A 13,139-nucleotide genomic window follows, 5' to 3' on the forward strand; every position below is an offset into this window, starting at 1 on the left:
ATCCTCACTGATTGGACGGGTCATTGCAAGCACGAACATCTTGCAAACTTACCCCTCAGAACAGTAGAATAACAGGGTGCCAACAGGGAGAAGGAGGGGACCAAACATGTGCGACATGGACCGCCGTCTGCGTAATGTACCAGTAATCAACAGGTGCATAATTATTGAACTGAGTCGTTGAGTACGGAGTAAACCCGATTAAGAGCATGAAAAATGAAAGGAGTGCATTCCAGTCCGTGTAAGTGATCACATCTGAGCTACCCTCAAGCCAACGTTCGTCGCCAGCGCCGCCAACAGAACAAAGCACAAGATCGTCGGGCCATACTTGTCGTAGTACAAGCCGTCAGCTTCTCGCCGTCGTAGTTTGATGGAGCGGTAGACAAAGACTACAGCCGAGTATGCGATGGCAAGCAAAGCGGCGAGTGTGAACAGCCCGGCGCTGATCAAACCCGCCTGATCGTCCGGAGGAATAAAATTAAGGAGCGTTGTTGCAATCCATCAGATGTTCGACGTTGTCTCCGAAGCGTCGAACGATTCGGTTCCGTCGCGGCTACCGCTTCGTTCAAGAACCTTCAACGACCTCGTTTTCTCCCGCACTTCATAGCTCCGGGCCGAGCTCTCCTCGTCCGACGGGGAACTAGCCCGTCGGGCGAGAAGGCAGCCGTCGGCGTCATACCGGCGCGGCGTCCGCCTTTCGATCTGGACAACGTCGTACGGGTTCCAGACGCTGGCGTGCTCGAAGATTTCTGACATCTCCTCCAGCGACCGGGTGGCGGTTTCGGGGAAGATGTAGTAGGTCGTCACCGTGATCGCGGCGTCGATGACGGCAAAGATGATGTAGGTCTTATAGAATATGTTGGCGAAGGGGATGGGAGTAATGACGACGATGATGAAGTTAAAGATCCTAATAAGATAGTGAGGTGAGAGATGAGGATCATTGAAGGAACATTTGCGCGCTTACCAGTTAGCGATTGCGCGCCGATGCCGTTCGCGGCTGCGCGAGTAGGCAGATGAGTAATCTCTGCGGGGTATAACCAGGCCATCCCGAGCCATGCGATAGCGAAAAAGGTGTTGAACTAGAGTGAAATCCCGTGATATTAGCGAAGGTAGTCCGTAACAGCGCGTTGAAACTCTCGAAGAACAAGATAAAGGCAGCCACGTAGGCAGGCCCGTGGTTGGCCGCTGGATTTTGTGGATTGCCTCCCTCCGGTTGGAGTGCAGCGGGCGAGGTGCAAATAGCAAGTACGATCATGCACAAGCATTGACCCGCCGCGCCGATCAGCATCAGCTTCCTGCGCCCAAATCGCTCGATGGTCCAAAGGGCCATGAAAGAAGCGAGGAAGGACCCTGTTACATCGCTAGAATCGAGTCACTGCTGAGTAGCTGTAGAGAGCGTACCAGTTCCATTACATGCAGCGACGATGCGGGAAATGAGCGGCGACATCCCAATCTTTGTTTCATAGATGGTAGCGGCGTAATATGTGATGAGGTTGATGCCGGAGATTTGCTGGAACATCTGATTGACGAACCCGAGGGCCATGCGGTGGAAATTCTTCTCTTTGCCCTGCTTGAAAATATCCTTCAGTCCGCCGCCCTGTGCAAGGACGAGGGACTTCCGGATCTCCTGCATCTTGAAATCGATCTCGGGATCGTCCAGCGGCAGCTCGTCAAGGGAAGCCATGACCCGCCGCCCTTCGTCTTCACGATCCTTGAGCATAAGCCATCGCGGAGATTCGGGCATGTGGTTGGTGATCAAAGTAGGGAGGCAGAGGAGGACCTGGAACGCGATGGGGGCCCGCCAAGATGCCGAACGATGCGGGTAGTCATTAAGGTCGTATGTTGTGTGACTGGAGACAGGGTCCACCCAGAAGAAGGCAAAGTCTATCCAGTACGCCAAGCAAATGCCGCCTGAAATAAGAAGGCCTTCGACCATGACCAGCATGCCGCGTTTGTGGGGAGGCGAGCACTCACTTTGCCACATCGGGATGGTCGCCATATGCATGCCGTTACCGACACCGGTGATGATACGACCAGCGATCAGCTGCCCTAAGGAAAACGAAGAAGCCTATCGAAACGAATGTCAGTGCGTCACGACATGCCAGATGGAGCAGTACTTGCCTGTATGATGGCACCAGAGATCATCCAACACGTGCCGATCCATATTATGGCTCGTCGACCGAGGAGGTCGCCCAACTACATGCATGAGAGTGCACCGATCAAGCAGGCGACTGAAACAAAAAAAAACAAAAAAAAAAAAACATAGAACCGCGTTGAACATTCAGCTCGCAGGCAGATTTGCGGCTACGTACTCTCGTAAAGACCGATCGCAACGCCTTGGAGGTCTCCGAGCTAGTCGTATCAATTTGCGGGAAGACTTGTACAAGACTCGGAAGTGTCAAGAGGCCGCTCATGACGCCTGACGAACATATGCTGTTAGTCTATCGTTCATACGCTTGGATCACGGCATGACTACTAACCTTGGTCGTAACCGAAGAGCAAGAAGCCAGAACCAGCAGCGAAGCCAATCATACGGGAGAGAGAGTGGCCACTGAGTCCAAAGTATGTCGGACCGGCGCATCCTGAGAACATGCCCATTCTGGATCGCGGGCGGGGTGGTGGTGGTGATGGGTGGATGTCGGGGAGACAATGGAGATCCTCCGTATGTATATCTACCAACGACTCTTGCGCCCCGAATCTACAAAGCAGTCGTTTTGCGTCCCTCGAAGCACCCTATTCCTTCGGCATTGAGGTGACCTCATTTTCAGGAGGCGCGCGGACGCAAAAGCGGTCCCCTTCTTTAGCGCTCAGGAGGGAGAAGAAGCTGGTCTGAGCCAGTCGAATGCATGTTCCTGGCATATCGACATCTCGCGTATCTGTGTCAGATGGATGAGATATCCCAGCATACAAAGCAGGGTACCGGCATTCGAGTTCATCTGTTTCTTGACGGCTCTACGCAGCTCTATACCCAGATATCAGACCGCTCAAGCGAGACGTGGGCGGCGAGTGCAGACGGCAAAAGGGTTTCAGCGAGTGGTGAACCGATACCCTGCCTGTGTTGTCGCTCCAACGGAAGGACCACGAAGCTGGTGCCGGTCGACCAGGGTTTATCAAACCTTCGAGGGTGTCATCGGGGATGGAAACAGGGACATTGCAATAGATTGCTACGCGAGGCCACCAGCTGGCTCAATTGCAAGCGTTGAGGACAACGAACTAATACCCGGTCAAGATCAAGGCAAGACCTCGATTTTTTTTCGCCGGGGGCCATTCAATGTTCAACGTCGGTGTCCGTCGCGTCAGTGCGAGCTGAGCTGGCACTAAGTGCGTCATCGCCGTCGTGCCTGAATCAGGATCGTCCTCGGTTGACTTCAGGCCGTTGTTGAACACCACCGGGCAAAATCAAGCGAGCGAGGATTGAGTTGCCGCTGGTTGCCGACGATATCGAGAGGATAAAGGCGACGTTCACTTGATAGCACTCATGCCGAAGTTCGAACTCACAGTACGACACGGATTTAGATGCACGTCGATATCTGCTAGTTCGCATGGTGCTATGTCTCAGTCGTCTCAATAACGTTCGATGAGTGTGTGCACGACAGGTTCACTACACCTGCGCATCGGCAAGGCTCTGACGTCGCTATTCTCCTGTGATCTCAGTCACGAAAAACGAGGCCACTAACAACAACATTTCAAATGTTCGGCGTGCTCTCATCGGAAGCGTTGACTCCGGAGCGATGGCTTTGCTCCAAATGCTTGATTGATCCGCTTTTCTCTTGTACCTCGTCGCTCCTGTCGGCGCTTTCCTCCTCGTCCAATCTCTCGTTCCGGCCGAGCAGTCGGCCCTTCGTATCGTACCGCCGGGGCGTCCTCTTCTCGATTCTGACGACGTCGTACGGGTTCCAAACGCTGGCATGCTCGAAGATGGCGGACATCTCTTCGAGCGAGCGCCCCGCGGTTTCGGGGAAGATGTAGTAGCTCGAGACGAACATCGCAGCGTTGATGACCGCGAATATGATGTAGGTCTTGTTGAATATGGTAGCGAAGGCGATGGGCGTGATGAGTACGATGACGAAGTTGAATATCCTGTCAGTGGGATCGTCAGTGATGAGGGCGCAGGATAAGCGTCCATGTATCCCTTACCAGTTGGCAGCCGTGCTGACTCCATTAGCAGCGGCGCGAATGGACAGAGGCGTGATTTCCGCGGGATATAGCCAGGTCATCCCCAGCCATCCAACAGCAAAGAACGTGTTGAACTGGGGTTGCACGAAACATGAGCAATTCGCCTGGGAAAGATATAATTATGATCTCACGATGAACAGGAAGACAGCAGCTGCAAAGGCAGGGCCGTGATGAGTAGCTGGGTTCCGCGGGTCTCCGCCCTCAGGCTTGAGCGCTGCAGGCGACGTGCATACGGCAAGGATGACCATGCACATGCTTTGACCGGCGGCGCCAAACAGCATCAATTTTCTGCGTCCGAAACGCTCGATTGTCCAGATGGCGATGAATGAAGCGAGGAAGTATTCTTGGGGTGCGGTCAGAGACCGATGATTTGTCAAGACAGGCTGAAGAACGTACCGGTCCCGTTGCACGCAGCAACAATGCGAGATACGAGCGGGGACATGCCGATATTATTCTCGTAAATAGTAGCGGCGTAGTACGTGATGAGGTTGATGCCAGATATTTGCTGGAACATCTGATTCACGAAACCGAGGGCCATACGATGGAAGTTTTTCTCTTTCCCCTGCCTGAATAGATCTATCACGCCTATACCCTGCGCAAGGGCAAGCGATTCTCTGATCTCCTGAATCTTAAGGTCAATCTCCGGATCATCCAGTGGCAGCTCGTCAAGGGATGCCATAACGCGACGAGCTTCCTCTTCGCGTCCTTTGAGCATAAGCCACCGAGGTGACTCGGGCATCCAGATGGTGATAAAGGTCGGGATGCAGAGGAGTATTTGGAAAGCGATGGGTACCCGCCAGGATGCCGAGCGATGTGGGAAGTCATTGAGTTCGAAGGTCGTGTGCTGGGAGACGGGGTCTAACCAGAAGAAGGCGAAGTCTATCCAGTATGCCATGCATATTCCACCAGTGATGAGAAGGCCTTCGATCATGACCAGCATGCCACGTTTATGGGGTGGTGAGCATTCACTTTGCCACATGGGAATAGTTGCAGTATGCATTCCATTGCCGATACCACACACGATGCGCCCAGCAATCAGCTGGCCCAACGAAAACGAAGAAGCCTATGCAGAGTTGTTGAGGATATGTTCTTTGGTCGGAACGGAGAGAGGGCTCACCTGTATTATTGCGCCAGCAATCATCCAAAAGGTGCCGATCCATATGATCGCACGTCGACCTAAGAGGTCTCCTAACCACAAGCAGGACAGAGCCCCAATCAAGCATCCGACTGAGATGGAAGACGGCAACACAGGTCAGATCGCAAATCTGCGCACAAACCAGTAGATGTTCACTCTCGTAAAGCCCGATCGCAACACCTTGAAGGGTAGATTCGTGCGAGGTGCCCGAGCTAGCCTCCGCATTTCTGTTGGTGTTGATCTGAGGAAACACTTCCACAAAGCTTGGCAGGGTCAACAGAGCACCCATGACACCTGGAACAGCGGATACGCGCATGTCAGTCTAAACCTTGCACTTCACACGTACGGATTGTGGCGGCTGAACTCACCTTGATCGTACCCAAAAAGCAAAAAGCCAGAGCCAGCCGCAAATCCGATCATGCGTGACAGCGATGTGCCGCTCAGCCCGAAATATTTGGGACCCTTCGTCAAACGAGCGACAAGGAATGGATCCAGTGCGGAGTTCGTTGACAACAACAGAGTGGCTCTCCGGGAGACAGATGAGACCATTTGCATGTATACATACGGACCACCCTTGAGGGCCGAACCCACGGGATGTCCACTCTGCGTTCTTCGAAGCACCCGTTGCCTTCGGCAATGCCATGACCTCATTTTCAGACGGCATGCGTATATCCAAACACCCTTCTTTTCTGGATCATGAGTCCGCCTGGCTCGGCGGGAGTGCATGATACGTTGGTATCTTCACCTTCGCATCTGGGAACTTGCTGTCAGGTGAACGGGGATGCTCCGACGTCTGCGGGTGCGCCAACCGCGTTCAAAGAGCAGTTCCAACGTTCATAGCTCCGTTCGCGAAGGCTCCATTCACCTCAGGGCAGCCCGTGGAGTGCAGAATGGACGGCTCAAAGTTTCGTCGCTTGGTGTTGTTAGATCTGGCAACCGTTGGGCTCTAATTGTGAAGCCGGGTCCCGCCGGCGGGTCGTAGATACGGCGGCAATGGAAGGAGAAGACGATGCATATTCCTCCTAGCTAACCGCAATCCGGCGATCGAGAGCGATTGCAAGCAGAAATGGTTCAGCATAAGCACTGCACAGAAGAAGGTGACGAGCGGCGAGGAACCTCGTGGCGAACGCTGGCTGTTTGGCGTAGTTCAGTGTTCCGTCAGTGCTTCTTCAGTGCTCGAGCTTGACAAAAAGTTGGTCCCCGAGCCCGACCGAACATCCACATGCAAATTGTGCCCATATTTTCCACCCAGTCCTCCGAGAAGATAAGTTCGAAGTTCCCCATCAAGCTGCGCCCTAAGCATATGCACAGGCGCCTCATACCAATATGAAACGTCGTTGACAGCTTCAACGCCACATGCTTAACAGTATGTGCTAAATATATACGCCGATTGCAAAGCACCGGAACTCGACGCCAACAACGTAGATAAGCGAGAGGTAAGTACGGACAGAGTACTGACAACTGCGTCGCGATAAACCGGCGTACCGCGATAGCGCGCGCGACTTCATGCAGCATTTCATAAAGCACCTCCAGCGCTGAAAGGCAGCCCTTATCTACGGTATCGGTAGCCCTCTATCGCTCGCAATGGCGCCCGGAGATGAGATAAAGTCTATGTTCCCGATGCATATATGCACTACATATGCACAAGAAGTGGTATTGCAAAAAGAGATGAAGCGGGGGTAAATGGATGGTGTGTGTATGCATGCCGTTAACGTTTTTACTACAACACTGAATGATATGGTGGTATACAATTGCCCGATGAGATAGCCTAAAGCCTAAAGATTGAAAACGTAAGATTGAAGAGGGTGGGTGGGGCTGGAGGTCATTTTGGTGTGAATGGTATGTTAAACAGGCCGACGATCGAGGGACAAAGAGCCCTAGAAGTCCGGCCGAGTCCGTGCGACGTTCGTCGCGTTCGTGATGAAGGGGAGGGCGATAGTGCCGGTATCGCCCCGCGTCTATGAGAATGAACAGCGTGCACACCCCTGTCAAGGGGAAGGTAGGGTTTTCGGCGTCGAAAGCGGGAACGGGCCCGGAATTCGAAGTCCGGAGGGCAAGACAGATAGCCGAGACGTCGCTTCATCGCCGCGCGGCCTGGGCCTCGCCGGGGCCAACCATAATCTTGAGCACCATCCTGCCCGATTCGTCCTTCCCGCGCGCGAGCAACTCAAACGCCTCCGGCGTGCGCTCGAGCGCAAAGCGGTGCGTGACGAGCTTGTCGACGTTCGCGAGCTTGCCGCTCGCGAGCAGCGCGAGCGCGGTCGGGTACGTGTTCGCGTACCGGAACGAGCCCCGGATGTCGACCTCGCGCGTCGCGGCGGCCGCGATGGGGAGCGTGACGGTCCGGGCGCCCATGCCGACGAGCATGACCTTCCCACCCGTCGCGGCGGCGTGGACGGCCATCTGGATGCACGGCTCCGCGCCCGTGCACTCGAACACGACGTCGAACCCGTCCGGCTGCTTGAAATGCGCCATCGCGGCCTCGGCGTTGGCTTTGCTCCGCGCGAGCCCTTCGTCGGCGGTCTTCGGCCGGTCACCCATGGGGAGGCAGTAGGTGTCCTGCGCGAAGCCTTCGGTTTTGGCGAAGGCGAGCCGGGCGTCGTTGATGTCGACGGCGACGACGCGGGAGGCGCCGAGGGAGGATGCGACGGCGCAGGCGAGGAGGCCGATGGCGCCGACGCCGAGGACGAGGACGCTTTGACCTTTTTGAAGGTCGGCGCGGGAGGAGGCGTGTAGGAGGACTGAGAGAGGCTCGGCGAGGGCGGCTTGCTCGAACGTGCAGTTGTCTGGTAATCTAGAGGATAGCTTACGTCAGCATGCGTCGTGAGCAGGAGGTGAATATTGCGTTGGCTCACGGGTGGAGGACGTGTGCGGGGTGGTTCATTCGGTTTTGGAGGGTGCCGTCGAGGTGGGGGAAGGTCTTGGCGCTGCTGCAGAAGCGGAGGCCCTTGCAGAGGTTGTATCGGCCTGAGCCGCAGTAGTTGCATTGGTTGCACATGATGCCGGCCTCTATCGCGACGCGTTGGCCGGGGACGAGGTGTCGGACACCTGCACCGACAGCGGTGACGACGCCCGCTGCTTCATGGCCGAGGACGAGGGGCGCCTGTAGCGCAAAGTCGCCGTTGCGGCCGTGGAGGTAGTAGTGGACTGCGGGGGCGGGTCGCGTTAGCATATCCGTGCTGGATAGAGATATACACGACGAGGCTGCTCACGATCGCTGCCGCAGAGCCCGGTGGAGAGAATCTCGACCTGGGCCTCGTCGTGCTTCGGCGGCCAGACGGTGCGCTGCTCGAGGCGGAGGTCCCTGGGGCCGTGGAGGACGGCGGCGGTTTGGGTGGTGGTGGTGGACGACATGTTGTAGGACAGAGTTTTGCGTACGGTGGAGCCGCCTCGAGGGCCGGGCTGGCTTTTATATTCTGCATGGTCGGGCTGGAGGCCAAAGAAGTCGGACAGAGAGGGGCGTCGGCCGGACCGGGCGTCCGAGGGGGATCGCCCCGTGACCGGCGGCTTCCATCAGGAGAGGGAGAACCCTGGGCGATTCTGCGCTCCGTCTGCGCGCGGCCTGGGTCCAGCGTCGTGGGCATCCGCACCGCGCGCGCCCCCTTCGCTCGGGCCCTCGTACCGGACAGCAGCGAGGCCTTACGTCCGCGACCGCCAGCCGGGCCAGATCTTATCGACCCCCCAACGTCAATTATCGTCAGCACGCCCGCACCGCCGATATATACCGGGGCCATGATCGCCCTCCATTGCAGACCCCCCTGCTGTTGTTTTACATAGCGAGGAACGGAATGGACAAGACGCCCGCCCAGCCCGCACCCCGGTTGTTCTCCCTGCAGGGCCGGACCTGCCTCGTCACCGGCGCGACGCGAGGTGCGTTACGAGAAGCCGCCTCGTGCGACGTTCCGCGACCGAAAGCGCTCATCCTCTTGCCTCTCCCAATATAATATCGTCTTTATCCGCCTCGCGCGCCCACCCCGCACGTGCTGATCTGCGCCCCATTGCCTTCTTCGTCTTCGCGCTCCCCGCTCCGCGCCTCGAGGCATTGGAGCGGCGTGCGCGATTGCCCTCGCAGAGGCAGGCGCGTCGATCTGCCTCGTCCAGCGCGCCCCGAGCCCAGGAGCCGAGGAGAACCTCGACACCTTCCGCGCCATCAAGGCCCTCGGCGCCCCCGTCCAGCTCGTCCACTGCGACCTCGGCGACCTCGACGCCGTCAAGACTCTCTTCGACAAGGCCCTGGCCGCTGTGGGCGGAGAAATCCACGTCCTCGTCAATTGCGCGGGCATCCAGCGGCGATCGCCGGCAGTCGACTTCCCCGAGCAAGACTGGGACGACGTGAGTGGTACCCCCTGTCCCCACATTCATCCGCCATTCATTATGGGCCGTGCCGCTTCTCCTTCGCAAACGGAGCGTCATAACATAACGCCTCTGGACATCTGATAACGCTTTCGCAAACTTACCTTGCACCCGCCCACGCCCGTCTATCTTTGGCCTCCCCGCGTGCGTTCGCTGATTTCAATTGGCCCCGGGGGCGTTCTAGGTTCTCAACGTTAACCTCAAATCCGCCTGGCTCCTCGCCCAATCTGCCGGCCGACACATGGTCCCACGCCGGCGGGGCAAGATCATCAACTTCTGCTCGCTGCTCACCTTCCAGGGCGGCCTCACCGTGCCCGCCTACGCCGCCGCCAAAGGCGCCCTCGGCCAGCTCACCAAAGCCCTCTCCAACGAGTGGAGCCAGCACAACGTCCAGGTGAACGGCATCGCCCCGGGCTACATCGCGACCGATATGTAAGTCTCCGCACCGTCGCACAAATACCTTCCTGCCCTACGATCCCGGAGCTGGCGCCGTCGCCCGGGCTCGCACTTTCCGCACTCCGCGATCCCTCGCCGTTTCGCGGCACGGCACAAGAGGCCCAACGGTCCACGGGCCGCACCGCACGCTGCACGCCCAGGCGCCAAAGTTGACCACGATATCAATCCGCGCCGCCGCACTTCTCACCCCACTTTTTCGGCCAAACTTCTTCTCGTCCTCTCCTCCCTGCCCTCATCTTCTCCCGCGCTATCTCTTTCAATCTCTCGAGATAACCCTTTGCCTTTGATTTCGTCGACCTATTCGTGTCCTGACCTACGAATTTCTTCCCGTGTCTCCAGGAACGAGAAGCTGCTCGCGGACCCGGTCCGCCTGCGCCAGATTTCCGAGCGTATCCCCGCCGGCAGGTGGGGAGAGCCCAAAGATTTCGCCGGACCTGTGGTGTTCCTCGCGAGCGACGCGAGCCAATACGTATGCGGAGAGCTACTCCTCGTCGATGGAGTACGTCGCTCTCCTCTTCTCCACACATCGTGGTCGTCTGCTGACCTCGCCTTCCTTCTTCCTCTCCCTGTTTCTGTGTTCCGGTGCGGTCAGGGTTGGATGGGCCGGTAAAGGTCAAGGGCGCGGATGGACCATGCCACCCGATGCGGATCCGAGTATTGAAAGCTTAGAAGACCACTTGGGGACGTTCCGCACAACGCCAGCGGCAATCTCCCTGCCATCCTGCCGTAGAGTCAATGATGGTCGGCCCGTCCGTCCCCCACTCACGTAACTCGTCCCTTCTCGCGAAGTCAAAAAGAAGTCGTACAAGTCCAAGTCGGGCACGATGTAACATTAAAAGACCGTGGACCAACTCTTGTTCCGCTGATACGCTGGGAACGCGCCGTCTGAGATGTGTTCGAGTCCGTTCATCAGCGATCGTCTCATTCAGTGTTCCCCAAACGTGCGGCCTGCAGACACCGGAGACTCCGGCGGGACTCAATCGAATCCGAAGCCTCGAAGCAATATTTCAAGGTGAGGTGAGAACTCCAACAGCGGTACTGCGTTGAGGCGAGGTCGGATGCACGCGAGCTCGGCCTCATCCAAAAGCAGGACGGGAAAGTTAAACGCCGGACCGGACTGATCGAATGGCTCGTGTTTTGCCACCTTGGCTCGACGTCTCACAGATATACGTAACGATCACGAATTGAGATGCGATGTAAGGTGTAAGATGTTACTGCAACACGCCAGACCGCTGCGACGTTGTTGGTCATCATTTCTAAGTTTGAGAATTGATCGTATCGCCACCTCGAGAGATCGTCCCGAACGAGCCGGCCGGAGGGTCCCCCTGGCATGCATCCATATCCACCGCCGGCCCCCAATTGTCCCTTATTCGCTGTGTCGTGATAAGGCAGGCGTATCGGACGCGGACATACCGAGTCCAGACCGCGGTACCTGCATGGGCCTGCCATTCGTCCGAGACGATAGATAAACAGGAATCCATCGAGCGGCCCGCCCGGTGGTGCGCGTTTACACGTCCGGTGCCTCTTCCGGATCAGCTACCGGTCGTACCCTACCATGGTCAAATCATGGGCGAGTATTGGCTCATGTGCTCATAATCCGAAGGAAGGATCGGACATGGTTCTTTCGCGTCCACGTTCACAATTTCAGCTCATAGACCTGTTCCAGCTCGCGCACCCTCATACGCAACAGCGCAAGAGAAGCGAGAGATGATACAGCGATGACGTCCGCTCAGAACTCGAACGCAACGACGAGTGGCCCGGTTATCCGAGCCGCGGTTGCGCACAGGTTTCTCCGAGCGCACCGGGCGATCCGAGATCGCCCAACCTGAGGGCCCGCACAGGTGGAAGGTGAGAGCACAGTGACACTTGAAATGATGAAAAGATCGGCCCAAGGTGGAAGGGGCGACAATCATTCGCAGTACGGTCCGGCGTGCTTCCGACGGACTAGGGTGAACCCTGGGCCTGAGGATTTTTTGGGGTAGGCGCATGATATAAGGGTGCGTTATCCGCCCGATGGTGGTGTGGATGTACCGGAGATATAGAGGTAAGAGGCCGATATGAGGATGGCAGAGGCACGTACAGGGATGCTCTCCGCCGCATGGTACCGGGCAATTCAACGCGGAAGTTAGAAGACCATGGGGTGATGAAAGTGGGAGGGGAAGCGGGGAATTTTGCTCGATGCTCCCAAGAGGAGGGGAATCTACTAGCCAGAAGGATCCGAGTTAAAGCCCCACGGACGATGTCCATCTGCAAGATTCGGACGTGGCTTCGCGGAAGACATGTGCGATGGGTGTGTGGGACGTTCGGCCGTGAACAACGCTGCTCGAGGTCGGATAGACGTCCGAAGGTATACGGGAGGGGAAATGGCAAGATAGCCTGAGATAGCGCGGTCGTATTGCTCGGTCGATGCCAAGGACGTATCCGACAGACGGCTGGCGTGTGTGCAACGTCCTTCGTGGCGTAACTTATCGTCCCGCGTGACTAGCGGGTATATGTAAACAGCACGTAAAGCGGATTCCAGCTTGGTGCTCGTCCGGCAACTCGTTCCACAACGACCAAACCGAGCGAAGTGAGCACAGTGCATGTGGTACCCGAAGATCCACCTGCGACAAGAATAGTTGAACGCCGTGAACCACCTCGGCGAGCAACTACATACATCGCCTTTCCGTGGTGCGGACGTCTTGAACGTCCCGAGATACATGCCTGTGGCACATGAAGATCGCCGTTATGTAATATCGCATGGTGACCCTGAATGACGCTGCTGGTAATAGCCGTCGGAACTTTGGGTTGCATCGATGCTCCGTGTACGTACCAGAGTCCTAAGGGCATCTCACGATACGACGGTAGAATCGGCGTCCTCAGAGGAACCCGGTACCGAGAAAGATGAGTCCCGCGGCGAGGCAAACCGGGCGGGAAAATTCTATCCTCGTCGCGGCCGTTCGGGGCTATCGATGCATAAAGCTATTAATGTATATGATCCGAAACGCAGCGTAGGAGCTCCATACCTTTTCCATGATACGCC

At 56.9% G+C, this 13,139-nt stretch overlaps 4 protein-coding genes across 4 annotated transcripts; 1 reads left to right on the forward strand and 3 right to left on the reverse strand.

Moving 5' to 3' along the window:
* Positions 1–498: 498 nt before the first annotated feature.
* On the reverse strand, positions 499–2,529 carry PUNSTDRAFT_134703 (general substrate transporter; the record flags this gene model as incomplete). The annotated part of the gene is made up of 6 exons (XM_007384201.1): positions 499–904; positions 962–994; positions 1,119–1,347; positions 1,399–2,065; positions 2,310–2,416; positions 2,478–2,529. 6 exons carry the CDS (start codon positions 2,527–2,529, stop codon positions 499–501), a joined length of 1,494 nt encoding a protein of 497 aa, XP_007384263.1.
* Positions 2,530–3,683: 1,154 nt separating this feature from the next.
* On the reverse strand, positions 3,684–5,728 carry PUNSTDRAFT_134704 (sugar transporter STL1; the record flags this gene model as incomplete). Its single annotated transcript, XM_007384202.1, has 7 exons — positions 3,684–4,077; positions 4,135–4,247; positions 4,305–4,516; positions 4,570–5,236; positions 5,291–5,400; positions 5,465–5,602; positions 5,677–5,728. The coding sequence occupies 7 exons, from the start codon at positions 5,726–5,728 to the stop codon at positions 3,684–3,686; spliced, it is 1,686 nt and encodes a 561-aa protein (XP_007384264.1).
* Positions 5,729–6,914: 1,186 nt separating this feature from the next.
* On the reverse strand, positions 6,915–8,781 carry PUNSTDRAFT_87680 (GroES-like protein). Its single transcript, XM_007384203.1, has 3 exons — positions 8,521–8,781; positions 8,164–8,455; positions 6,915–8,102 (listed from the first exon to the last, which is right to left on the reverse strand). Exons 1-3 carry the CDS (start codon positions 8,660–8,662, stop codon positions 7,388–7,390), a joined length of 1,149 nt encoding a protein of 382 aa, XP_007384265.1. The 5' UTR covers positions 8,663–8,781; the 3' UTR covers positions 6,915–7,387.
* A 315-nt stretch (positions 8,782–9,096) lies between these two features.
* Positions 9,097–12,261, forward strand: PUNSTDRAFT_113870 (NAD(P)-binding protein; the record flags this gene model as incomplete). Its single annotated transcript, XM_007384204.1, has 5 exons — positions 9,097–9,178; positions 9,348–9,640; positions 9,846–10,093; positions 10,457–10,616; positions 12,247–12,261. 5 exons carry the CDS (start codon positions 9,097–9,099, stop codon positions 12,259–12,261), a joined length of 798 nt encoding a protein of 265 aa, XP_007384266.1.
* Positions 12,262–13,139: the final 878 nt, after the last annotated feature.

The sequence above is a fragment of the Punctularia strigosozonata genome, assembly GCF_000264995.1.
Source record: "Punctularia strigosozonata HHB-11173 SS5 unplaced genomic scaffold PUNSTscaffold_7, whole genome shotgun sequence".
NCBI lineage: Eukaryota > Fungi > Basidiomycota > Agaricomycetes > Corticiales > Punctulariaceae > Punctularia > Punctularia strigosozonata.

Coding starts and splice junctions, on each gene's coding strand:
- PUNSTDRAFT_87680 (XM_007384203.1), bottom strand. CDS start 8,662: ATGTCGTCCACCACCACCACCCAAACCGCCGCCGTCCTCCACGGCCCC. Junction 8,456..8,520: donor CGGGCTCTGCGGCAGCGATC/GTGAGCAGCCTC, acceptor CCGCCCCCGCAG/TCCACTACTACCTCCACGGC. Junction 8,103..8,163: donor CCCGCACACGTCCTCCACCC/GTGAGCCAACGC, acceptor GCTATCCTCTAG/ATTACCAGACAACTGCACGT.